Consider the following 27,026-nt stretch of genomic DNA (forward strand, 5'->3'; position numbering starts at 1 on the left):
GCGCTCGACGCCACGTCAGTGCTCTCTATCGCCCCCGACGGACCTAAATAAAGCAGCAGCATTCAGTCGAAGTGGAAGAGCACTGTGTTGCACGATCAGGACATCTCATTTCTCATATCTGCCTCTCCTTGATTCCTCCATCCCCTTTACATTCATTCACAAGATTAATTAGGAGGAGGGCCTAGGACAGAAGTAAGGAAGGAAGAAAGGGAGGATGAACAAATAGAGAAATTAGATGCACCTTCATGAGTGTAGGACTAAAACACGCATTACTCACAAAAGAAAAAAAATAAATAAAACAGAGCTTTAAATCCTTGAACCACATGAACCATAAACATAAAAATCAGACCTTGAATATATCTCAAAAGCTTTATTTATTACAAAACGAACACAAAAACCTAAATTCATACAAATGTGAAACATGGTTCAAAATTTGAGACAATATGCTGGGGGGGAGGGGGGTTATTGTTGGATCTCATAGCCCAGAGGATCCAGACCTTTGTCCAGCAGCAGGAGAGAAGACTCCCTAAGCCTCTGCAAGAAGTTGTGCAGCTCATCCTTAGAGAAAACCTGGAGGAGAGGAGAGGAGAGAAAAGAGGGACAGAAGTCAGGTCAACCAATAATGTAACTGAGAAAGGTGTGAATCAAGTGGGTAATGCATTGATCCTGTACAAAAATATCTCACACAACAAAAACAATAATTTCATGACTTCCTGGATGAAAGACAAAAATGCAACATTTTCATCTGATAGAGATTGGGAGGGTGAGATTGTTATTTGCTTATTAGGATAATAGACTTTAGTATTGTTTTGTATAGATCATACAGTCTTGCTGAAATCAATAAGTGACGTGGGATGGTGGTGGAGGTGCATATGAGCCGACGGACCTCATAAAGACGGTGTTGTTCGGAGGCGATGATGTCAGCGAGGCGCAGGTTCTCCTGGTGCCGCTGGGTCTTCTGCAGGACTGTCTGTAGGAGGAAGGCCATCATGGGCAAAGACAGCTTCCGCAGCACCGACATTTGGTGCGCTCGCTCAGGATCCTCCTCTGCATCCTACACACACACACACAATTTTATCATAATTTATTCCAGCAAACCTAGGCATCAAAAATGAGCACACACACACACATATATTATATTCTCTTTCTGCTGCCAAAATGAATCTCATTCTGTCCTGCCACACACATCCACCAAACCTGTTGCATGGTTTCTTGAGCTGCCAATCTTTACACACACACAGCTGAACTGACCTCTCTGACGTCGACCATCCAGCCCCCGTCCACAAACAGAAGCACGTTATAGATGTGCTCCTTCACATCTTCAGTCAGAGCATCCAGTCGGCCCTGCCAGTTGTCATGTTCATTCTACACACACACACACACACACACACACACACACACACACACACACACACACACACACACACACACACACACACACACACACACACACACACACACACACACACACACACACACACACACACACACACACACACACACACACACACACACACACACACACACACACACACACACACACACACACACACACACACACGAGAAGACTAGAATAAGAAGACAGTCATCTGTAGTACCAGTCCATCACAACAGACAATACCCAGGTAGGTCTTGTCGTGTTGTGTGCTTTGCAATGAGACATGTCTGAGCGCTCACCTGATACTCTTTCTCCTTCATCTCAAACGCTACCTTCTCTTTAAATTTGGCCTGAGCAGCCAGCGTGGGCTTCACAGGTGGCGAGTTCATGTGCTTGAACCAGTCATTAAACGCCTCATGGGCTTCCTATTAAAACACGCACAAATCAGATCGTACAAACTCACCCCATCATACATAAGTCAGGTGAGTCCCTATTTCAATCAGACATTAAACATCATTGTCACACACACACAATGCATATTAAATTATATACATATTAAAAAAATAAAATGTTAACTATGTTACACTGGGACCACTGAGCTCCATGGCATGTGCTGCTTTAATCAATCATCAGTCCAGACACAGCGTCAGTCAGCAGTGTTGGGGAGTAACAGAATACATGTACCGGCGTTATGTATTCAGAATACAAATTATGAGTAACTGTATTTCGTTACAGTTACAATTTAAATAGTTGGTATTTAGAATACAGTTACATTGTTGAAATCAATGGATTACATAACGATACTTCTCCGTTTCATAAGTTTTCACTCTCAAAGTAAATTAATTTTAAAGTAAATGGCTTATTGTTTTTCTAATTAGATCTACATTTACATTTTAAAATGAATTATGATGCAGCCTCTGAAGAATTATTCTTGCGAGTAGCATATTTTAACGTGCGGTTTTTGATTGTCATTACGTGATCACGTTAATTTTGAGAGCACGGATATACAGTAGCCTATGTTTACATTTGCAGGTCATTTGTGTTCCACCTGTCATATGCGCCCCTCACTTGTAGCCTACTGGGTTGATGCCACCTAAAATCTCACAGGCACACTTTAATTATAATTTCTGGCAATGCCCTTAAAGTAGCCTATTTTTTTTGTTTGTTTTAATTAGCCTAGTCGCCTGCTGTAGTTTTAGTGGTCACCTTGCTATTTTATAGTTGTATCAGGTAGCTTAGTTGACTTTACATTCTCCTATGTGGGCCTAACACTTCAGCCATTTGGAACAGAAGAACACACCAGAATAGGCCTGTTTAGTAAGCAGGATTTGATTGCCGCATTCCTACACTTATAAAATGCAATTCAATGCGGAAGTAATCCAAGTATTCAGAATACGTTACTCAGGTTGAGTAACGTAACGGAATACGTTACAAATTACATTTCTGGGCATGTATTCTGTAACGGAATACGTTTTGAAAGTAACCTTCCCAACACTGTCAGTCAGTCAGTCAGTCAGTCATGTGGGTGTCCTAACTCACCAGGTAGGCACGAATGCACAAATGCTCACGGATGGCGTTTGCGTCCTCCGCTGGAAGAGGCGTGTCCATGCCTTGATCTTCCCACTGATGGTAGATCTCCTTCATGGAGTCGCCAGGAACCTTGGCAAAGACCTCCTTGGCGGCATCATGCTTCTTAGAGGCTGAGAAACAAAATGAACCTCCCTCAAAAACAATCCCATGATGTGATTTTTGACTGTTAAAAATTGCATGGTGTTGTAAAATAGCATTAGCCATAAATACTATGATACTCGCATCAGATTGCTGTTCTGAGTTTGTGTGTGTCTATTGTATCTGTCCCATCAAATAAATGGTGAATAAGGAAAGAGAGATCATATTCAACAGTTGTTCTGTTTGTTTGTTTGTTTAATTTAAGGCCATTTCCGCAACTAAGGCTATTTAATGGCCAGAGCATTGTGCGTTATAGAAACTGAAATATGTTTCTTAAAATCTATGCTAATAAGATATTCTAAAACCTTCAAAGGTGGGACCTTACTAAAAACATCAGCTATAGAATTTTGATGATAAAATTGTTGTCTTTTGGTTTTCAAGGCAGGGCAACAGATCAAAATATGTCTCACTGACAGGGGCGTTTTGCAAAATTGGCATAATGGAGGATCTTCACCACTCAATAGAAAGCTATGAGTGAATCTTGAATGTCCTATACGGCATCTGGTATAGACTATTTCAACAGTTGTTCTGTGCGGACATATTTTACACTCAGGCTTTCCTTGGTCTGTCAGACTGAACCCTTGTGGCAGTCGTGTTCAAACGTCTTTTTAAAGTCCTCTTCACTTCCCCTCAGCTCAAACCCAAATCCCAAACGCACCCAGGAACTTCCTCATGATGGCGTTGCTCTGTTTGAGGGCCTCTGCGCGCTGGGCGGGGTCAAAGATCAGCCAATCAATCACATCGATCTTCAGTCGGTCCTCCTGCAAGAGCAGAAACAAATCAAACAGAAAAGAGAGAAAGAGAGACATAATGTATGTAGTAAGCTGCCTAAAATGTCTTCATATCAAAGAATCTGTGTTCAGGTTAAAGGATGTTATTTGATCAAATAAGGAGCGCTGCTTGGGTGTAGAGAAATTAGTACTCCTCTGGTGCTCTTCAGCTTACAGATCCAACACAATGTCAAATTTAGTAGTGAGTCTGAGGCACTCAAGAGGATATCTGTAAGTAAGATAGCCTTTATTGAGCTTGGCTATCAATTAAAATTATTCCAATATGTTTCAGCCAAAATGGCCTTCCTCAGGGCAAGTGACTGAAACATTGGCTGAAACATGTTGGCATGATTTTAATTGCTTATTTGGTTGCTTCTGACTGATTTAAGGGGAGTTCATGGCGTGTGCTGAGGAGGCTGTGTGATGTCATCATTGGTGATGAATAAATGAGAGAGCAGAGGGGGCCTTACAGCGGTGGTTGCCGCGTCCAGGGTGACATCATGGTGGGAAAACGCCTGACTGTCTCTTTCTCGGACCGTCTCCACCACTGTCTTAGTGATCGCAGCCACGTCCAGTTCTGACAACAACAACAAACAACACATTTACTAAACAGCCATCCACAACACAGCTGCCCATGCCAGCTAGAATTTTTTTATATATGGTTATGGTTATGGGATTTGGCAGACACTTTTGTCCAAAGCAACATACAAATACACAACAATATAATACTTAAATGTATAATTTAACAGGGAACAAATTAAAATGTTGGTCAGACTACATTAAGGAGAACAGCAATAATAACACAGCAATAAATAACTCCAACTCAGTATTGAAGGATTCGTTGTACTGTCACGTTTGGTTCATCTATTATTCGTGCTGGGGGTCAAGGATTCGTTGTACTCTCACGTTTGGTTAATCTATTATTCGTGCTGGGGGTCAAGGATTCGTTGTACTGTCATGTTTGGTTAATCTATTATTCGTGCTGGGGGTCAAGGATTCGTTGTAATCTCACGTTTGGTTTATCTATTATTCGTGCTGGGGGTCAAGGATTCGTTGTACTCTTACATTTGGTTCATCTATTATTCGTGCTGGGGGTCAAGGATTTGTTGTACCGTCACGTTTGGTTAATCTATTATTCGTGCTGGGGGTCAAGGATTTGTTGTACTGTCACGTTTGGTTAATCTATTATTCGTGCTGGGGTTGGAGGAGCTGGTAGGGGGACAGTTGGTGAGTGTTCTTAACAGTCTTCTGTAATAAACTCCGGGTTCGCTAACTACATTGTTGGTGCTTCGTTTTATATGTAGGGACCATGAGCAAGCTACTGAAGAGGTTTGGTGCTGTTTTGAACAATATTACTGGTTAAAATGCGATTTGGGAAGCGCTTAGCTCACCGTCCTTAGCTAATCCACTGTTTGTAATTTGGGGCTATAGCGTATAGCGGGAAAAGCTCTATAGTGGTTGATCAACGAAAAATACTGTCTCCATGGCTTATTTGATGTGTTTTAATGCAGAAAAAGACCTTGGGGTCAATTTTCGCCGGAGGTACACTTTAAATTCAAGACCATTGATTTAAACTAGGGCTGTCAAAATAACTGATTAATTTTGCTTAATTAATTTGAGAAATTTGCCTGAAATGCAATGAAACTTCTTCCCGAAGCACTTTTGAATTTATTTCCTCAGCATATTAGGTCATCATATCGTAGATTATTATGGGCATTATTTGAACGTTAATGTCACTAATGCTGATTATTCAATGATTCATTTGAATTTAAATATTTAAAATACTTTCACAGCAAAAATTATATATGTGATTAATTTAGATTAATTAATCACAGAGTATATAATTAATTCGATTATGTGTGATATGTGATTAATTTAGATTAATTAATCACAGAGTATATAATTAATTCGATTACATTCGATTCATTGACAGCCCTAAACATAAACATCCACCTTGCAGTCTACAGTTAGGTGGGTGTGAAATGGATTCTAGAAATGTCTAACTAAACTAGAGGTGGGTGGATCTAAAATTAAAATCTAGTTATATCTGTTAATGAAATCTACTGTTGGGTGGATCTGAAATTAAAATCTAGATATATCTTCTGATAAAATCTAGAGTAAGATGGATCTGAAATTAAAATGTAGTTATATCTCTTGATGAAATCTAGCACTGGGTGGGTCTGGAATGAAATGTGATGATGACTTATCCCATGAGCCCCCTCTCTCACCAGCCTCACGGGCCAGCTCCAGGCAGCGCTTGCGTTGCTCCGTCTCAGTGACGGACTCCAGAAAGTGGGCGTACTGTCCAACGGCAACGTCAGGGGGGAGGTGACTCACATAGAAGGCAATGAGCTCAATTTGCTTCTCCTTCACTAGCAGAGCAATATAGGCCTTCAGGACATCCACCGAGACCTCCTCCTGAGAGAGAGAGACAGTGAGAATGAGGGAGAGATAGAGGGTGAGTTTTAATGTCTATGAATTGACATGTATATCTAAATTGTAGTGGGTAAAAAGATCAAACAGTTTGAGAAAAAGAATCAAAGAGAACAAAAAGATGGCAAGAGAGAGATGGAGAGAGAGAGAGACGGAGAGAGAGAGAGAGCCGGAGAGAGAGAGAGATAAGACAGCCCACCTTGAGCTGCATGCCCAGGCTGCGGTAGAAGAGCACCAGGTGGCTCATGAAGCGCAGCAGGTGGGAGGGCAGAGACGAGCTGCTGTTCATCCACTCATTAAACTCCTCCAGCAAACCTGGCAACGCGCACACACGCACACACGCACACACACACTAATCAGCTGCCATTTATCGTGAAACGCCACCAAAACAACTGCGCAAACATTTACTTGTACATTTGGCCAGACACACACAGAAAATCAACTTGTGACATACCATCTAGATCTCCAAGAATGATGTATTTCTGGATGATGTGGTAGTGTTGTTTGCTCTCCTCAATGACTCTCTGTTAGCATCAAAGACATAAATAGATTACAGCAACGACTTACTTACTTACAGCAAGACAAAAAGTAATGGTATGTTCCTGTTTACTTTACTTGAGTGAGAGTGCGTTTGTATGTGTGTGTGTGTGTGTGTCTGTGAGAGACAGAGAGAGTGTGCGTTGTAGAACCAATTAAGACCTCCTGCTTACCTTTGACTCAGTAGTTTGCAACTCCTCAAACACCTTCTCCATTGTCCAGCTAGGAAAATCAAGAATTTGGACAGATAGCTCAAGCACTGCCTCTGTTACACAACCTGGTTAACAAGCTTATTATTAATTGCTTACACCAAATATCAAGCTTGAAGGTCTATAAGGGGCAGCCGTGGCCTACTGGTTAGCGCTTCGGACTTGTAACCGGAGGGTTGCCGGTTCGAACCCCGACCAGTAGGAACGGCTGAAGTGCCCTTGAGCAAGGCACCTAACCCCTCACTGCTCTCTGAGCGCCGTTGTAGCAGGCGGCTCACTGCGTCGGGATTAGTGTGTGCTTCACCTCACTGTGTGCTGAGTGTGTTTCACTAATTCGTGATTGGGATAAATGCAGACCAAATTTCCCTCACGGGATCAAAAGAGTATATATATACTTATACTTACTTACTTCACATATATACTGATCTGGTTAAGTTGCCACTTTGTCCACTAGATGGCACTGTTCTTATACAGTATGTGCAGTTCACAAAGTGAGACGGACTTTAAAAACATTAGTCAGCTCGTACCTTTGAGTAAGCTTTAACAGTGCACTAAACAACATTTAATGTTAAATAAGGCAGTCAAACTCCAAATGTGAGTACAATATGTCTCAGCACAATCCAAAGTATGCAAATCTTCACAGACTAAAAATAACAAACAACAAAAATTGGCTTTATTATAATTATAATACTGCTACGTGGCTAAGCTATGGGACTAAGGCAAGTGCCAGTGCTGTTGGGCATGGCAGGCTTATCTATGTGATGAGGCTCTTAGTTTTATACATATTTGTATGTTTGCCTTAATGCCGTTGGGAGATAGCCTGACGAGCCACACCCACATTAAAATGTAGGGTCTGGGCACTCACCGTTGGCAGTGCTCAGTCCGAGGGGCGGGATAATCGGTTGTCTTTCAAATTCCCTCTGCACGCAATAGGACAGCGCTATGAGTCCATGTGTTTTCCCACCAGCGCAGCTAGTTGGCTAGTTCAAACTTTTGCCAACTTAAAAAAGCTTGACTCGTGTGTCACGCTGTTCGCCAACAGCAACATTCATCTTCTTTGTTATTAAGTAGCAGGGAATTCAAGCCAAACCGTTGCAACCATCATTACATCAATCATTATGTTAAGCCCGCCTAACGTCTCTATACACGATTTGATTGGCCTGATAGAAGTTTTTTATTTTTCCAGCTCACAAGCCAACGGAGAGTTGCAAGACTAGCCCTGTAATTTGTACTGCCGCTAGGGTGCGTCTAGATTTCTAGGCTAGATGGGAGCTGTGGGTGACAGGAAATTAGTGGGAGAGAGGGATGGGAGGAGGATTGCTATTGGTCAGGATGCTGAGGCTCCTCCTACTCACTTGGCCTCCAGGTACTCTCTGGGCAGCTCGTCCAGGTCCTCCGTGCCCATGCCCGATGAGCGAATCTCCTGCTCCACCAGTGTGTCCACCATCACGCGGTAGTGAGCCCACAGCGTGTCCTCCCACGACTCACACACCGGCAGCAGCTACACACACACACACACACACACACACACACACACACACACACACACACACACACACACACACACACACACACACACACACACACACACACACACACACACACACACACACACACACACACACACACACACACACACACACACACACACACACACACACACACACACACACAGGAAGAGATTATAGACAGTCAATGAGAGAGCAACAAACCAAACAAGCAAGCAAGAAAGCAAGAAGGAAACAATCACAAACAGAAACAAAGAAACAAAGACAAGAAGAAAGAACAGGAGAGAAAAGAACAGGAGGGAAAAGAACAGGAGGGGAAAAGAACAGGAGGGAAAAAAAGGAGAAAAGAACAGGAGTGGAAAAGAACAGGAGGGAAAAAAAGGAGAAAAGAACAGGAGTGGAAAAGAACAGGAGGGAAAAAAAGGAGAAAAGAACAGGAGTGGAAAAGAACAGGAGGGAAAAAAAGGAGAAAAGAACAGGAGTGGAAAAGAACAGGAGGGAAAAAAAGGAGAAAAGAACAGGAGTGGAAAAGAACAGGAGGGAAAAAAAGGAGAAAAGAACAGGAGTGGAAAAGAACAGGAGAGAAAAGAACAGGAGTGGAAAAGAACAGGAGGGAAAAAAAGGAGAAAAGAACAGGAGTGGAAAAGAACAGGAGGGAAAAAAAGGAGAAAAGAACAGGAGTGGAAAAGAACAGGAGGGAAAAAAAGGAGAAAAGAACAGGAGTGGAAAAGAACAGGAGAGAAAAGAACAGGAGTGGAAAAGAACAGGAGGGAAAAAAAGGAGAAAAGAACAGGAGTGGAAAAGAACAGGAGTGGAAAAAAAGGAGAAAAGAACAGGAGGGGAAAAGAACAGGAGTGGAAAAAAAGGAGAAAAGAACAGGAGGGGAAAAGAACAGGAGGGAAAAAAAGGAGAAAAGAACAGGAGAGAAAAGAACAGGAGGGAAAAAAAGGAGAAAAGAACAGGAGTGGAAAAGAACAGGAGTGGAAAAAAAGGAGAAAAGAACAGGAGGGGAAAAGAACAGGAGGGAAAAAAAGGAGAAAAGAACAGGAGAGAAAAGAACAGGAGGGAAAAAAAGGAGAAAAGAACAGGAGTGGAAAAGAACAGGAGTGGAAAAAAAGGAGAAAAGAACAGGAGGGGAAAAGAACAGGAGGGAAAAAAAGGAGAAAAGAACAGGAGGGGAAAAGAACAGGAGGGAAAAAAAGGAGAAAAGAACAGGAGTGGAAAAGAACAGGAGGGGAAAAAAGGAGAAAAGAACAGGAGGGGAAAAGAACAGGAGGGAAAAAAAGGAGAAAAGAACAGGAGTGGAAAAGAACAGGAGTGGAAAAAAAGGAGAAAAGAACAGGAGTGGAAAAGAACAGGAGGGAAAAAAAGGAGAAAAGAACAGGAGTGGAAAAGAACAGGAGGGAAAAAAAGGAGAAAAGAACAGGAGGGGAAAAGTAAGAAACACAGAAGGCTGGAGTCGGTCCTTCTCTCAGTGCAGCAAAGTTACTCACTTGTCTAAGGTTCCCACTCAGTGCTGCATAGATGGCCCTCTCATAGCGGTTGAACTGGTCCTGAGGAGACAACAAGGGTGTGTGATCAACGGCCAATGGCACAGACGTGTGTGTTTGTGTGTGTGTGTCTCTCTCTCACCTCCTCTGCCATTCTCCAACAGCAGGCCTTCCATATGCAGCGGTTAGGGTTCCCTTCCACAGGCTGAATCTCAGATCCATCTGCACAAAAACAGAAACAATCAACTTTTGACCTACAAAACACACACACACGAAAAGGATTTAGTACATAGCTCAGCGTGAGAGTTGACTACTCACTTTCGTTGATGTTGGGGTCGTGATAGAGTTTCCAGCCCTCTAGTGTGGCTGCTCTCCATGCCTGCCCGCAGCGCTTACACAGCCTTTGAGCCTGAACACACACACACACACACAATATGAAAATAAATGCAAAGTTGAGTGGGCATTTCCTTCTTTGATCAACAGCGGCTCCCTCCTGCCATTGCACCAACCCCCCCCCCCCCCCGGCCCCTCTCGTTGGCCCCTCCAGCCCCTCCACAATGCCTACGCAGTAAAAAAATATACATAGGAGCACCAGAAGATGTTCAATAGATGGATAGAGGGATGAAAGAAACCTTTGTGCCCAAGACTGAGGATAAAAGCAATAGAGCACTAAATGTATGAATATTTTTAGCATTATTATTATTATTATTATTATTATCAAAACATTTTCAGCACTCCTGCTTGATGGGGGGATTATACAGCTTGATAGCTTGTGTCAGAAAAAACACTGGTTGCTATGGCACCCCACCCCCCCTCTCCCCATCATCTCCTCTCACCTCATCGGTCATGCCAGCGCGGATGAGGGTGAAGAGGTTCTTGAGGAGGCGGGCGTCATCCTCTCGGTCGAGGTCAGCGAGGGGTCGCTTCTGTCTGATGGGGGCGTCAGGGTCCAGCTCCGTCACCAGCGGCCGCATGAAGCCCGTCTGCGGCTGAGTGTGTCTCTGCTTTAGGGAGTGCAGTGTGTTCTCCCTGCCCACAACAAACACACACACACATTAGATACACACTATAGACAATGACACCCAGACAAATGCAAGATGCGCAGTGTGTTCTCAGATAAACAGACACACACACACACACACACGGATACAATAAAAGGCATGTTAACACACTATATACATTAACACCAATATTGCGTATTGCTGGAATACGTCTTAAAATAACATAATAGCATTAACTAGGAAAGCAAGCATACGCTATGCATATGCACGTAGTATGTCTGTTTGTAAAGCAAGGCCCACTCACCAGCACACAGACTTGGCGTAGAACTCAATGTTGTCGGAGAAATCTCCCAGCTCATCCTTGGCAATACTCTCCAGCCAATCCACCACAAGCTGCAGAGAGCAGGAGAAGAAGAGCCACAGATTGCAGCCATGAGAGTCATATGTGTGTGTGTGTGTGTGTGTGTGTGTGTGTGTGTTTACCTGACTCTGTCGCACAACTTCATCCCTCTGGAACAGTTGCTCCATTATGATCTTCTCACTCACACTAGGGGTCTAAGAGACAAAAGGGACTGTTTAGCATGCGCGTACCCAGAACCACATATACACAGACACGTGCACACACACACAGACAAATAAGTAGCTAAAACGCAGCCACACTCAATCATACTTACAGCTACATCCATTAAGATGTCTTCCTCCAGAGCTGACTGGACACGGTCCCTGCAGAGAAGCAGACGCATATTCAGCACACTCAACTGCTGACCACTGCTACTGTGTGTGTGTGTGTGTGTGTGTGTGTATGTGTGTGTGTAGATCACTGACAATGAGTGTGCACACAAATAAGTCAGTGGTGACTTATGGAAGTCCGTACGGGTGTCCTGTGACCATGACCATGACTACATATGTGTGCAACTGAAGTGATCAAGAGAGTGTGTGTGTTTACCTATAAAGGGAGGTGACCAGGCGCCATGTGACCATCTCCTGCTGGAGTAGCCAGCAGATCCCTGCCGTCTTGGAGGTTTTCTGCTGACCAGGGGCTGAACGCAGCACCAGCTTCTGCAGAGTGGACACCTACACAGGGGTGTGATTGGCAAAGGTAGAAAAAAAAGGAAAATATACGAAGCACGAAGTGAGTCTCATTTTCAAGTCCAAAAAAACGGAATTCCGTTTAAAAAACGGAAGAATCACACCCCTGCCTACAACAGACAGACATCTAAGACCTCCCCTTTGGACAGCAACAGCAACAGCAACACAGACTTTCAGGCACAAGCACACTGTCCAGTCACATTCTACAGCCATAAAGGGCACAAAGGTAAATACCTCAGGTCAATTTAAAAAAGGCCTTCATGAACACCCTTCACTTCAACAACATTCTTATTAATTGTGCCACCCTGTCCACATGTTTAACAAGCCTTTGACCATTGCAATAACCTATAGTTTAGCCTTTTCTATTGGGAATTCTGACACTTTTGTTTTTGTTCCATACACAACCACACATACACACAGGCAACACACACACACACACCTTGTCTTGGCAGATGTTCTCGTACTCCTCCAGAAGGTCGAACACGGCGGTCGAGGCGTTTTTGAGGAATGCCTGCAGGAAGTCTGGAAACAGGCTCACAGAGGCTGCAAACACACAGCGAACACAGCACCGCGTCACCACTCAACCCAGCAGCTTTTACATCACTTGTTACAGCCTGTGAGTATGAGTGTGTGCGTGCGTGCGTGCGCGCGTGCATGCACAGCACCACATCACCACTCAGCCCAGCAGCTTTTACACCACTTTATTCTTTTGTTTTACACTTTGGCACATCTTCTATTAACAAGGATGTGTGTGTGTGTGTGTGTGTGTGTGTACAAGCCATACCTGCTTCCCCAGGGTCCTCCTCTTTGAGCATGACAGCACTCATGTTGAGGTCTTCAGAGAAGGTGGTGTCCCCCAGGCCTGATAGGGGCGAGGGATACAAGCTGTTGGTCCAGTCACTGTCATCCAGATTCTGGGAGGAAGAGGGACAGAGAAAAAAAGTGAACAAGCGCGTGTGTGTGTGTGAGAGAGAGAGAGAGAGAGAGAGAGAGAGAGAGACAAATATCGATACACACGTGTCAGTTTTATTCACTGCTCGTCCTTGATGCGTCTTGACAAAAACCCACACACGAGTGAATAGTTTCAACAGCTGCATTCTTGCACAAAAATCAGAGGCGGTGCAATTTCGGCAATGTGTGCATGTGTTCTAAAACATCTGACCGTCTCTGTGTACAGCAGAGATTTCTCACCATGCTCAAGCTTCCTGCAGGACGAGGCGTGTGCATGAACCGCGGGGTGCGGCTGCCTGTGGCCAAAATGGCTGAGACATCTGGATTCCTCAGACCGCTCTTGGGAGTGACTTTAGACACAGGGGCAAAGCACAGCACAGCACAGCACACATCAACAACAATAACAACAACAGTGACGACGACAACAATAACAAACAAACGTTTGGAGGAACTACAGAAGATACGAAATTATTTTTCTGACAAAGCCAGAAGATGGCTGGCCTTTTAATAATCTGGTCCTGCACAGTGACAGTGACAGTACTCACAGGTTTGTTTCAGGAGGGACCCAGGGGTGTGGCGTAGGAGGGCGCGTGCGCCCGGGGTGTTGGGGAGGATGGGGGAGTCATCCTGAGCTAAAGGGACTGTTGAGGAGTTAAGGAGCAGAAAGAAAACAAAAAAAGAAAAACATATATCCTGCCAATTAAAATGGTCAAATATTTGCTGGTGGTGCAGACTTAAGAGTGTGGAAATGTTCCAGTAAGACCCTGAAACTAATTTAAATACTCCATGAATCAGGTGGCTACCAGGTGCATACCAAAACATGATAGCTTTGGTATGCAAATCATGATGCAAACATGATAAAAAAAAGCAGGTTTCAATAGCCTTTTACCCAAATCTTATGACACAGTTTACATAACATATTAACCTGGAAAGTACAGTTCAAAAAAGGATACAGGCCACCTTCTTGTGGGAACTTTTTCTTCGTGCGGCTCGAGTCACCTCGGAGTCCCGGACGACTGGTGAATTTAACCTGCCATGTAGATGAATTTTACTAGTCAACAGAGGATTTCTGGGTCGTGACCAGATCCTTTTGATACTGGCAGTTACATTGATTGAGCCAACTCTGTGGATAGCCCTTCACAAGAATGCATATAAACGATGTAAGATTCTACAGTTCAATGTTTTATCCGATGAGCCTGGCATTATTTACACACTCCTTGTGCGTATGTAGGGGAAAGGGAAGTCGTAGCGTTGGGCTAAGCGTCGGGCAAACTCAGCCACATAGCCTAACGTTAGACAGTGCAGTATAATAAAGTGACCAACTTAATATTATAACTAAGCACTAGTGTTGCCAATATTGGCAAACAAAATACAACCACTTGCATTCACTGCCCTACCACGAACGTTAACATGGCTAGTAACGCTAGTCTGGCAGGCTAATGTTACTAACAAACAAACATTCAAAGCTTGACTTCTCGAGTAAGTTAACGACAGACATTCTGACTAATTACCACAAACCCACACTTTTACTAAATCTATGTATAGCAAAATGCAAGTATTGACTCTAGTAAACGCATTCCCTTTACTAACTTGCAAACCCTTCCCTGACATGTGGAAGTTGTAGCATAATGACATCTGTCTATCCAATCCAAGTTAAGCTTCCTTTGCTATATGTGAGACCTGGTTTTACAGATGTCGTTCTGAACACATCCCTCGACAAACTGTGAATAATATACTATTTCATTTGACTCACCAGTCCATGATTCCAGGTAAATCGCTGTACTACACCGGCTAATTTCACAGCTTTCTCGTTAGCAATCGTCAGGCATCCTTTCCGTGTTCCCGCTCGAGCAGGATGTGTAATCAATATCGATATATTAAATCGATATATCAAATGTCGAATTAAATGGGAGTTTTGCCAATCTATTGCAGGCTCGTAATATTCTATGTTGCGTGTAACAACATATACGATGTGTAAATAAGATATAGTCTTAATTTAGGCAATGAAATAGGTCAGAACTAAGACAATCGACTTACTCGACACTCGACCATGGCTTCTCAGCTTGTTGACATCAGGAGGTGATAGGGCAACGAAAACCGTACGGTTTCAATGTAGCGCCACCTGCTAGCGAAGCTACAAATGCACCAGCACATCTGGGCGGAAAACTGTTTTAAGCATACATTTGATTTAAGCATACATTTCATGATTCTAAAGGGCTGTGGTGGCAGCATATTATTGAAATGCATTTTATACATCTCACAGACCTACATAATTTAGACCTTGCAGACATTAATTGTGTGTTATTTGTGTTAAATGCTCCTGTGACTAATGTACCAAATGTATAAAAATGCATGCCCCTTTTCATCCAAGCAATTAATTCCAGGGGGTTTCTATGCAGGCTCTTAGAAGTGAAAAACCTGCAGGTGTTCAGTACTGCGTATCCTTTACCATAAGTGATCTTTTAGCTCAGTCATTTGGTTTACCACATCAATGTTTCATCTTCACTGTGTTTTTTCCTGCACGCCGAAGGACAGGAAGGCCCGTGTCAGACTACAGGGTTTCCTGTTGGCTCACAGTAAGTCAGTCAGTCCTTCCCAGAATGCAAAAAGACACTTATGGGAGTGTCCACTGCATTAAACTAAGTTGTCACACTGTCTGTGCAAAGGCAGGAGATGGGTTGCATGAGTGTTGGGGTTGACTTTGAGGTATTTACTTTTTTGGTAGATTGGACTGTGTCTGTGTGGTGGGGGTGAATGCATCATGAAAGGGACTTCATGTCTAATTTAAAAGGCGGGGGAAGTGCAAAACGTGCCTTTTATTTAACAAAAGCTTTTTAAATAACAAGACGAAATCTATTTGCAAATTGATTACGGTGAGCAAGATTTTAAGATCAAACATCGGCGCATCGGCTCTGTAGCCTAGACCTACTCCCACTCACCACACTAAAGCTTTAGTTAATGCTCGAGACACTTTGCTGATTGAGCAACTTTGGTCTTTGCCCATCATTCAAATTCGTGCCCAATATCTTCATGCCAATATTATTGAACTGAAATGGGCTTATGTAGCCTATAATCAGGTCCCAATATCTTTATGCCAATAACTGAACTCTAGGCCTATGTATAATCAGGTCCCAATATCTTAATGCCAATATTACTGAACTGAACTTTATAGGCTAATCAGGGCCCAGTTGTTCAAACAAAATCTGATCTGATTTCGGCTATCGGATTGAATATATTTAGCCTGACGTAGTCATACTCAATTCTAGTCAGAATTTGAGTCTGATACTGCTCCATAGAGCTGTGATTATGGGGCGTGTTTCAAACGAACCAGGAAAAAAAATGCCTCTGCACTCAATTGGATAGACCTACAACCAATCAGAGCAACGGAGTGTGTGACGTATGTTAAGCGACGCATAGTTGATGTCAACAGAACTCAACTGCACGCTAGAAGAAGAAAATGTGAGCGATTTTCGCAGGTGTTGTAAAAATAATGTAAGGATACACGGAGTTCAACACACGAACCTCATTTTTGAGAGAAACAGTAAAGGTGAATGCATATACGATCAAGTTATCCGTTTAGGATTACAACTCCACAACACTGCAAACAAATCGCATCGCATTTGTCGGTCCTGTCAGAACTTTATAACACGGTTGGAACGCGACATGCCCGTGTTTAAAAAATGGACAGAAGACGAAGGAGACCAGCCTGAAGAACCGTGTTCATCTGAGGCATCAGAGACGCCCCGGACTCTGAAGAAGTTCTGCCCCAATCCGTCAACTCCAACCGGTACAAAAACGCGAAGAAGCATTACAGAGGTAAGCTTGTTAATACATTTCTACTTCTTATGATATGACTATGAGAATAACCTCGATTGCCACGTTTCACATGAGTTAATAGTGAGTCGTGATTATTGTCCAATGTGATAAACACTGTGCATTCCCACACTCCTCATTTCCGTGAAATCTATCTATGATTAAATCATCTAGTCATATTTTGACATGCCTAGTATTCTGGAAGCCAGCCCGAATTTCAGTGTAGTGTGAGCAAATGTTACCAGGATAAACTTGTACCTGATGTGTAAGTTGGCCTCTGTCACTTTGTCAATATGTAGAAACTTCATTTTGTAATGGACTAGCATGTTATCCAACCCCCACTTCTGTGCTCTGCACCTCTGTGGGGGGTGGGCAGTGTTTCTCTGACCTGCTCAGCAATTGCATCTGGTGTCACCATATTTAACAGTCTGTATTTTCCAATGTATTGTCAATGCACGTTATACTTATTAGGCTATACTGTAATTCTTCACACTGATGTGTTCACTTATATTTCAGGTTGTCACCCATTTTCCATCCACTTGACCTCCACCTGGAACACCTAAACAATTTTCTCAAATCATTTATGAGAGGATTGGGACCAAACATGTCAGAAATGTCAGCAGCCAGAATCAGTAGGTCCATTGGCATCGTCAAAGAGCTAATGGACAAAACGGACACAGAGCTGGAGCTGACAAGGCCGGCTGGCATTCATCATGTGGCCCGAGAACAGGACGTTTTAACACTGGTAAACGTTTTTAGGGAGACACAACTTTCCCAACAAAAATCACCCAGGCAGGCAGTCTCATGCATTCCCGAATTTCAAGAGAAACTTATTGGCAAAGCTGAATTACCAGGAGAAAATAATGGACTGGCAAAATGTGCCTATTTAAATAATTAAGTAAATGTGAAATGTAAATGGTGATGGTAATTTGTAAATATTGTTTTCGTAAATGACAATGTAAATAATTGTTTTCATATAATAGTTTAGTAGTATCCACATTCTTGAAAACATTTTTGTGTTTTCTTATTGGTTGTATGTTCAAAGTTCAGCGTATATCTTCAAACATTACCTATTATGTGTAGATATTAAAAATCTTTATTGAAATGTCTTATTGTTTGTCTTTAAATGCAGAAACATCACCAACCAGTAGAGAAGTATAAACCATTTTAATTTTATTCAAAAATATTAATGTAACAGAGGTAAAAAAAAAGGCATTTGCACAACAACAGGACCCTGAAGCCACAAATTTGAGCCTGAATTTGAAGCTAGCCTGAGATCTTCAACATTGACAAGCCTGATTCCAAGTTACTTGGGGATGATTGTATCTTATCATCCTCATCCTCGTCATCAAAGTAACCAGTGTAATCCATGTCAACCTGAACACGGTCATCCTGAACAACACAGTCATCAAACAAATTAGTTTGACTCTGTTCGATGTCATCAAAAACCTCATGCATAATTCATAGTATCTCTTTTGCATGTTCCAGCTTGTATGTAGGGAGATTATGGATAATGAAGTCCAGGTCAAATATCTGTGTGCACTGTTCTAAAACTGATCAATGAGTTCATCTCCAAAACCAGTGCAGGCTGTGTCGACTGTGTAAAGTGGTATGTTTTTATGGTCCTGAAGTAAACTACTCCTGTAAGTTTGTAACAGTTCCCTGATCAAAAGTGTGCCCTTAGGTGTGACTATTCTGTGTTTGTGGTGTGATGAAACCTCCCCTTGAAAGTGTTCATATTTGGGGATTAGCTCCCCACAACCTTCACGTTCACAAGAACAAACAGAATGGCAGTGAGTGCAGCACAGATGTCCTAGATCAACAGATGTGGTGTGTTCCTCAAAATGGCAGTACAAAGCTTTCCGCAGACAACTAGTGACTCCATTAAAGTACCGTCTTAACTGCTGGGTCAAGCTTTGTACTAACATCCCTCACAATCCAGTGTAGGCACTCCAGTGTATGGCCAGGTACTTTAATCAGACCCACTCTGATGTTTGTTCTGTTTGGGCTCAGGGCCAAATTTATTGGATTGTCCATCTGAAGCTGTTTCATAACCCTGGCTCTGGATTCCCGATCAGCAGAAGCGGTCAATGTCAGCACAGGTGTACCTGGAATATATAGCAGTACAAAAAGCAACCAATAAGTAACAGTAAAAATAAGAAATTATGAGTAGTATCATTTAGTACTTTTTAATGACTGTACTGACATCTAAAAAGAATACATCACTTATAAGGGGTACAGTGACTAGCCTACCAATATGGGTATGGTGCTTGAGTACATAAAGCAACACCCAAATGCCCTTCTGCCCTTTTGCAGCCTGACCACTGATAGAAATAAAACAGTAACCTACATTAGAATGTTTTAACAGCTAGTTCGCTACAATCACACTAACGTTATGATTGTACCAAGTCTGAGTTAGCGAACGTACAACGATACCTAGGCTACTATGTTTACAACATGGGATTCATATCACGACATTGGGAGTTATTTACTAAGTCAGACAGTTAGACTCTCTTACCATTTGTAAGTTAGATGAACTTCGTCCATCACGATACCAATTAGGTTGGCTTGAAAAACATCGGAGCCTAGCATGTCCCTCCACTTGTTGTTCAGCAGCCAGGATTCCGGGCTTCAAAAAAGGATCTGGCAACGACCGCTGGCTATATCCACCTCGTCGTGCACGCCGAGTTGCATCGCCGTGATGCCCATTTCAGTTGCTTCGGCAAAAAACATCTTTCTTATCAACAAATGCCTTGATCCCGTTACTCTGTTCCTCTTTTAAAATTAATTCGCTGTCGATATCTTCTAGAACAGACCTGATAGCAGAATCTACACATCTCAATTCTCCAGCGGCAGCCATCGTTGTTGTAAACGAATTCAACCCAAGCGCTCTTTGGTGACGTGGTGGATTACGTTACTGTTGAGCATCTGTCCATCATCGTATAAAGCCCGCCCTGACCATTTGATTGGCCCGCCAGTATTTGGGCGAGCATACTCGCGCCACTATTGATCAATGCCAGACCGAACTTCCCGACCTCAAACGTTGTGGGCGGGACTAAGTTCGGAATGGCACCCAGGCTAGAATATATTGGGTTGAAAATGGGTTTTTCTAAGGGAAAAGAGGATCCTGAAATCGGATTGATCACATAATCTAATTTTGTTTTTTATCTGGATAAAACCTTCACATTGTGTTGTTCAAAGCTTGAATTTCCCCTTGGGGATCAAGTATTTATCTATCTATCTAAACTTTTGAGTTGGATTGGGATAAATTTGATCCAAAACATTACCCTGATCCCAACAGAAGGGAGGATTTCAGACACAAAATGCTACAGTAATAGGATACAAATTGTTTGTATTTATTTATTTGTCATAATTTGGATAAGATGAAGGGTCTGATAATGGAAGGGGGTGTTTGTATTGTTTTATTGTGGTGATTTTGGTCTCTTTAGATAACACAATCAAAGCTACCTCAGGCCACCTATTCTAACTGTTGTTCCTTACATAGCCACTAGGCTAGATATACAGTTCCATTTAGAAACACAGGTAATCCGGATTTTGTAATCCTGAAAAGGTTGTATCTGGATCAGGTGGATCCACTCCTCAATTGCTTTGAGAAACAGGCATAAAAGAAACATGGATTACCTGATCCTGCACTGTAAAACATGGGATTTCCAAATCCGGATCATTCTGATCCAGATTAAACTTTTTGAACAACTGGGCCCAGAAAGTAAGGAATTCCACACAACCCAACAGACTCAGGCTACACATTAAGGGTTCAACTCTGAATATATTTTCTCTGCATGGCACACCCAAGACAGTTATGCTAAGGGCATAGAGCTCATTTAAAACTAGCTCAATCACCTTGACAATGTTTATGTGACTGTTCCACAGCTGTTTTTAAGGTTAATTGCTATTGAAGACTTTTTTCGTAGGGGTGGGTGAGTGGCTCTGTGGACCACCCCCTAGTCATGGTGTGACTGTGCCTGTCGGACATTACTGAAACAAGGAGGCCATATGGCTGACCTTAGGCTCTTCCTCCGGCTTGCCCTTCCTGGAGGTGAGAGTGCCGCTTCCTGCTCCAGGATGAGTGGGATGAAAGTTTCTCAGAGCTGGTATGTGTGTGTGTCTGTGTGTGTGTTATGTTTGCGCATGTCAGGGTGCCAAAGAACAAATCAGTGCCATATCATTGAACATCCATAAGAGACAACATAACATGCTTGTAAGAGCTCAACACTCAACACACGTGTGTGTGTGTGTGTGTGTGTGTGTATGTGTGTGTCTGTGACAGCTGACTTCAGGCGGCTCGCCGTGTGCCTCGTCTGAACTCGTTCTTCTGCATTCCCCAGGCTGGTCTGCAGGTCCTCCTTGTTGTGTGGGGGCACATGCCTGCTGGACCTTCAGTGCCCACGTGTCATTACAGAGCAGTATTGCTCACCACTGGCTACATGACAACCATAACAAAACACACTCTTTATTCCATATGCAGGCACAGGGGGGGGGGGGGTATTCCAAGTACGTGGTTTAGTGACAAACCTATGGCTTCATTCTCCTAACAAAAAAAACGCCATAGGGCTCTTGTTGTAGGAGGTTTCCTACTTACTCTTAGTTAACATACCCAGGTTTATCACTAGACCACGTACTTGGAATACCCCCCAGCAGAGGGCTACAGAACAGCGTCCTAGTGCAGAACACTGACATGGGGTGCAGACTACTGACATGGGCTGCAGACTACGGACATGGGGTGCAGACTACTGACATGGGCTGCATCCCAAAGTCTATTTGCATGCCGTTTCTCTCCTCGGTCCTCCAGCTCGTGCCCCAGAAATTGTTCAAAGCTCGGCGTCATCGAGGATGTCTCATTTGTCTAACTGCAACCAGAAGAGGTGAGAATGAGAAGAGAGGTGGAAGGGCTGATACGTGAGGAAACACAAGAGGGCTCTTGTTGTAGGTTTACTACTTACTCTTAGTTAACATACACAGGTTTGTCACTAAACCACGTACTTGGAATACCCCTCAGGGGTGCAATCTCTTTTCAACCCTGCGCCCCATCCCCCCACCCCACCGAAAAAAAGCTTTCTGTGAGCGCAAACATTATTAAACCAACATTTTTGTTTTATTTATTGGACTGGCAGAACGGTTGAAACAATACACAAAACATTCAAGTGGTGGATCGGCTTTCTCGCAAGCCCTTGCATGGCAATCCAATTTATTGAACTACAGATGCTGTTATACAAAATTGCACCACTTTTAATTAAGGCTTTTTAGTTTACATTTGGCTACCCGTCCCTTTAGATCCCTCCCCCTGCCACCCTGACCCCACCCACCCACAGAAGCAGATGTTGCATTTCAAATACTGGAGCTCTGTAGAGACAAGACCTTTGAACACCATCTCAATGTTAAAGAGGCTGTTCGGAATTGTTCTTCCTTTTTCTTCTTTTTTTCCTTTGTTAACGCACACAAAAGCAACAAAATCATTTTGTTTTAACAGGACAGAGAGGAGAGGGGAGTTGAGATGACGCAGTCCTCTCTTCAATTCCCTCCGATTTTGATTACTCCATGATAGTTTATTTTTTATTTTCTTTTTTTAATTATTTTATTCCCCTCAGTGCCCTGAAAACACATGTCCTCCCCCTTTCCCTCCCCCACCATCACTACACAACCCCACACAGAAACTCAGCCAACAGGAAAACTGGTCAAACCAAATATTACACAGGGTGAAACAGTCACTAACAGGCAAGTTTTTTTTTCTTTACGGACAGGATCCAGTATTTGGTTTTCATATCCTAGTTTACAAGAGCTGCAGTAGCAGGCAAATGGGTGGGGGGTGGGGGGGGGGGTGAGAATCTAGCAACAGAAGTCAGGGAAATGATGTCACATGATGACATTTTGTTCTTTTTTATTTACTATTAAAAACCCTTGTTTTAAAATATATACTTCCTGTTGTAGATGTGGGAGTCTAAAACTAGGGGGAAATGGACCATTTGTTTGCAAGAGCCAATGAGGGCTCGCCCTGGAAGGACCATGCGATGACAGTCTGTGGCCCTGTTTGCATTGAAATGCCATGTCCCCAGAGACCGATCCCTCGTGGAAAAACCCCCACTGTACAAACATCTTCGTAAACACGACAAAGAAACCCAGGCATGAAGTAAAAGATGGATTCGATTTTTTCTTCTATTTAGTTGGATTCATCAGAAAGAAAGAAAAAAACACATATCTGAAGGCAACATCTTTAGGCTAGAGACAATATGATAGTGACAGAAAAAAAAATCATATTATATTTTTTATACTTTTTACACATATATCACGGTATTGTATCCACAGGGTTTTTTTAAAGATAAAACTCATATTGATAGGCGTTGCAACATAGCATCTTGGTAGGCAAAATCTAATAACATAAAAAAATAACAAAAATGAAAGAAAGAGGAAAAAATAATGTTGAGGAACAAAAAAACGACACCAAAAAAAGTTACAAAAAGAAACCAAAGGAGCAAAGATTGCGGTATGACATGGGCTATATAGGCGCTCTTTGGACTTATTCTCTTTTCTGGCTAAAATAGTGGTGCTCAGATCGATCGCATAATTGTACTTGCCATGGCAACGTGCAGAGTCTGGTTAAGACACCGTTTGCGTTCTCTTAAATCATTTGCAACGGCTTGTCTGTATTGAGCAGTAACACTGTTGTTGGATCTCGATTGTTTGAATTCATTTTTTTTTATCTATTTCATGACTTATTTAGGTATCCACATAATTGTTTTGTTTTCCTCATTTCAGTTGCATACAGTTAGAATATATATATTTATAAGTAAAAATCTCTCGCGCGATACTGGAAAGGGATGCTGTTTATCTATGTGCAAAAACTGACATGGAACTGTAGTTTTGAGTCCGTTGGTTCTTGGTTGGTTGGTTGGTTGGTTAAAGGGGCATCGGCACAAAGGAGAGTCCATCAGATGTTAGGGGCTTTTTTAGTAACGTCGGAATGCTGGCACTGCTAGACAGCAGCAAATCAGACCTGAGAATCAGAGACAAACCCAAAGGTGACTTAACCAATCAGCTCTCACAGTGCTCTCAAACTGAAATGTAAGGGAACCGCACCACATGGAACAAGAACTTAGGTTGTTATGAGTGATGCCCGTTCTTCTGCCACAGACAGACATATGGCCCCCAAAACAAATACAAAACACATGGGTGTGATTTCCCCTTTTTAACATCCTTAGGTTCACAAATTCCCCTACAGCCTTACAGATTTGCACACTCCATTCACTTTTTTTTTAAATTTGATTTCGTTTGTGACTCTTCAACCGTGACCCCGCCCCCATGCCCACCTGGCTCAGAGCGGCGGGACAGCTGTGTATTAGAGCAACTGGCAGTTGGACTTTTTGCGCGCCTTCCCGGGCACTGGGGTTTTCCTGTTGATTTGCCGAACCAGGTCATAGAAAATCTGTGGACAGAGACATGAGAGGGAGACATGAGACGGGCAAAAACCTACTTTAGTACAACACTCCATCTCAAAATACTTGCTCTCCATCTCCAACAAATACTACTTTAATACCATACTCCTCTCAAAGACATAAGAATATTAGAAACTATGCAACTCCTGCCCTCTCTACCACACAAACAATACAATGCAGGGAGAAACCCCGGTGCTGTGAGAACTTCTGCTTGTTAATATCAGGTGGGATATGACTACAAGGCAAAGCCATTCTGCATGAAGAGTTTGAGGTGTTGGAAAGTATACTCTGAGATTGAGGTGTTGGAAAGTATACTCTGAGTTTGAGGTGTTGGAAAGTATACTCTGAGTTTGAGGTGTTGGAAAGTGTTCTCTGAGTGGATGTCCAAGAGCCTCAGACATGCATGTCATCACAAGTCACAAGCACCACCACCCCAAGTGCGTATCTAATATGAGACAGCCCACTCAGGCCATTGAACATTTCAGCTGTGTGTGTGTGTGTGTGTGTGTGCAGTATATATGTGCGCCTGCATGTCTGAATGAGGATACGTGTGTGTGTTTGTGTGTGTGCAGTATATTGTATGTGCGCCTGCATGTCTGAATGAGGATACGTGTGTGTGTGTGTGTGTGTGTGTGTGTGTGTGTGTGCAGTATATTGTATGTGCGCCTGCAAGTCTGAATGAGGATACGTGTGTGTGTGTGTGTGCAGTATATTGTATGTTAGCCTGCATGTCTGAATGAGGATACGTGTGTGTGTGTGTGTGTGTGTGTGTGTGTGTGTGTGTGTGTGTGTGTGTGTATAAATAAGCTCAGACAGACTGACTGGCACGCCACGTCTCTCCCTCTGACAGAGCGACGGGCCCCTGGGGCAGACATGAGAGGCCAAGACAAATCGCTGCTCCGTCTGCTGACGGCCGCCAGCCTCGCACAGATGATGGCCGACCCTACGGGACACGCCGGGACCACATCACCAAGCACTTAGCTACAAAGAAGGCCCCCCCCCTCCCCCCCCCCACACACACACACAAACACACAAACACTCTTACTTTATGTGCGCACAGGCTCTGAATGACAGGCGAATAGCGATGCTAACTCACATTAAGCTTGATGTCTCAGTTTCGGGCAGATGAGCGATGATTGTTCATTTCGCACTGCATTTGCAGACGGAGGGGGAGACTAAGTGGAGTTGACACGCACCGCTTGTTTCAGTCTGGTGCGTCGAGGAAATTCAGCTGATTGCTTCTGCGTTGAGGCCGAGTGCGAGCTAAGCCCTACCTCTGTCTCTCAGCAGACTTGGAAGTTACTTTTTGTTAGGTGCGGTCTGCTTGCTTAATGAGAATGTTGTCAGATTGTAGGCTGTACCAGTTAACATTACTGGAGGGTTGGAGCGGTGGAGGTTTTTCAGGACAAGCCCGGTGGAGTTGATAACTGCCAACTCAGTCGGCTTATCTTAGCGGGACATCCTCCCACCCTACCTCTCCAGGCCAAACAGCATCTGCTTACCGACCACTGTGAGAGATCCAGAACACATCCAAAGGCATCTGCTTCCTCTCTCTGCCTCTCAGCTGCTCTGGGACACATCCAGTTAGATATTTGATATTGATGTTTCTTTCGAGGCTGTTATTCACCCTTTTTATTCCTTGGCTATATTGGGTGCACCTACTACCAGGAAACAGCTGAGGGAGCACAAAGAATATCTGCACAGCTATTGCAACGTTGGTTAACATCGGAGAGAAGGGCAGACAGAGCCTGGGTCCAGGCCTATGCATCAGCGGACTGGTTGCCACTGGTTACGCAAACACTTACTCCGCATAAGACACGGACAAATGATGTCAAATTCAGAACAGCAGCGAGTATTCTTGGATCCGGCGCCATCACAGAATGAATAAGCTGATGTGACTTGGGCCACACTGTAGCCGAGTTTACAGTCAGACCTGCAGATGTCAGCATTCAAAGAAACACAGCGCTCAAACTCCAGTGCAGTGCAGCTGACTTAATTTATCCTCTTATCTGGACAAGAACTCCCACCGAGAATCCGAGAATGCATAAAGAACGCCTTGGCAACCCCCCCTCCCCCCCAACTGTAATCAATGGTCTCTGCCTACCGTCTTCTGTCATTGCAGAAAGAGGATAATTACAATGATTAAACCAATAGATCAATCAGATTAGGGGGGAGACGCTGGAGGGCAAAGCTGGCAGGGCCCCCATACCCCCTTTCCACCTGGCAACATTACAGTGGCTTGTTTCCTGTCTCGGCCGTCCAACTCGTGCCAGCGGATGTGTCACGTGATCGCCAAATGATCCGTTATTACCCCCTTCCCCGCTCCGGGAAGCCTCTGAGCCTCGATGACCAACTGTGATCACGCGTCTTCTACGAGAGAGACGGCGTTCGCCAATTGCATAATTTGAGAGTGTAACATGTTGTTATCTCCGAAACCCTAAACCTGGTATTCGATTTCCCTGCAGGAGAGCCATGCGCCTTAGTGCGCTCGACGATGAGGATTGAGTTTTCCCAGCCCCAGCACACCACAGAGGGAGGCTGAAATGAGGGGTGGTAGGTGGGGGTAGACTGCGGGGGTAGCTGGAGTACCGTAACACAAACATCTTAAGCACTGAAAGCTTTACAAGATTTTGAATGATGAAGAATCCCTTCTTAACGCAACCTAAAAGGC

At 43.5% G+C, this 27,026-nt stretch overlaps 2 protein-coding genes and 1 long non-coding RNA gene across 3 annotated transcripts in view; 1 reads left to right on the forward strand and 2 right to left on the reverse strand.

Moving 5' to 3' along the window:
- Positions 1 to 355: 355 nt before the first annotated feature.
- On the reverse strand, positions 356 to 14,937 carry nup107 (nucleoporin 107). Its single transcript, XM_076303210.1, has 26 exons — positions 14,848 to 14,937; positions 14,048 to 14,124; positions 13,640 to 13,735; positions 13,335 to 13,444; positions 12,928 to 13,057; positions 12,583 to 12,686; positions 12,001 to 12,128; positions 11,729 to 11,777; positions 11,538 to 11,609; positions 11,359 to 11,447; positions 10,890 to 11,082; positions 10,372 to 10,462; positions 10,196 to 10,275; positions 10,057 to 10,116; positions 8,411 to 8,556; positions 7,020 to 7,068; positions 6,764 to 6,833; positions 6,509 to 6,624; positions 6,105 to 6,294; positions 4,347 to 4,453; positions 3,765 to 3,867; positions 2,918 to 3,078; positions 1,678 to 1,803; positions 1,252 to 1,365; positions 887 to 1,054; positions 356 to 570 (listed from the first exon to the last, which is right to left on the reverse strand). Exons 1-26 carry the CDS (start codon positions 14,853 to 14,855, stop codon positions 463 to 465), a joined length of 2,745 nt encoding a protein of 914 aa, XP_076159325.1. The 5' UTR covers positions 14,856 to 14,937; the 3' UTR covers positions 356 to 462.
- Positions 14,938 to 16,394: 1,457 nt separating this feature from the next.
- On the forward strand, positions 16,395 to 18,012 carry LOC143142365 (uncharacterized). Its single transcript, XR_012990926.1, has 2 exons — positions 16,395 to 16,910; positions 17,424 to 18,012. It is a non-coding gene; the product is annotated as an uncharacterized LOC143142365 (long non-coding RNA).
- Positions 18,013 to 21,998: 3,986 nt separating this feature from the next.
- The window catches only part of rap1b (RAP1B, member of RAS oncogene family), a 58,559-nt gene continuing 53,531 nt past the window's right edge, over positions 21,999 to 27,026 (reverse strand). The window contains exons 7-8 of the mRNA XM_076303212.1: positions 24,230 to 24,345; positions 21,999 to 23,916 (exon numbers count right to left, since the gene is read on the reverse strand). Coding sequence (XP_076159327.1) covers positions 24,259 to 24,345 — 87 coding nt within the window. The 3' untranslated portion in view covers positions 21,999 to 23,916; positions 24,230 to 24,258. The remainder of the gene's footprint in view (positions 23,917 to 24,229; positions 24,346 to 27,026) is intronic.

The sequence above is a fragment of the Alosa pseudoharengus genome, unplaced genomic scaffold (assembly GCF_046254945.1).
Source record: "Alosa pseudoharengus isolate Yale_2024_CS ecotype anadromous, Long Island Sound unplaced genomic scaffold, YU_APseudo_1.1 YU_APseudo_1.1_scf_24, whole genome shotgun sequence".
In the NCBI taxonomy this organism is placed as follows: domain Eukaryota; kingdom Metazoa; phylum Chordata; class Actinopteri; order Clupeiformes; family Clupeidae; genus Alosa; species Alosa pseudoharengus.

Excerpts from the sequence above, each read along its gene's own strand:
- nup107 (XM_076303210.1), bottom strand. Across the intron at positions 12,687-12,927 it reads GGAGGACCCTGGGGAAGCAG|CCTCTGTGAGCCTGTTTCCA; the intron begins GTATGGCTTGTA and ends GTGTGTTTGCAG. Across the intron at positions 7,069-8,410 it reads AGAGAGTACCTGGAGGCCAA|CTGGACAATGGAGAAGGTGT; the intron begins GTGAGTAGGAGG and ends TGATTTTCCTAG.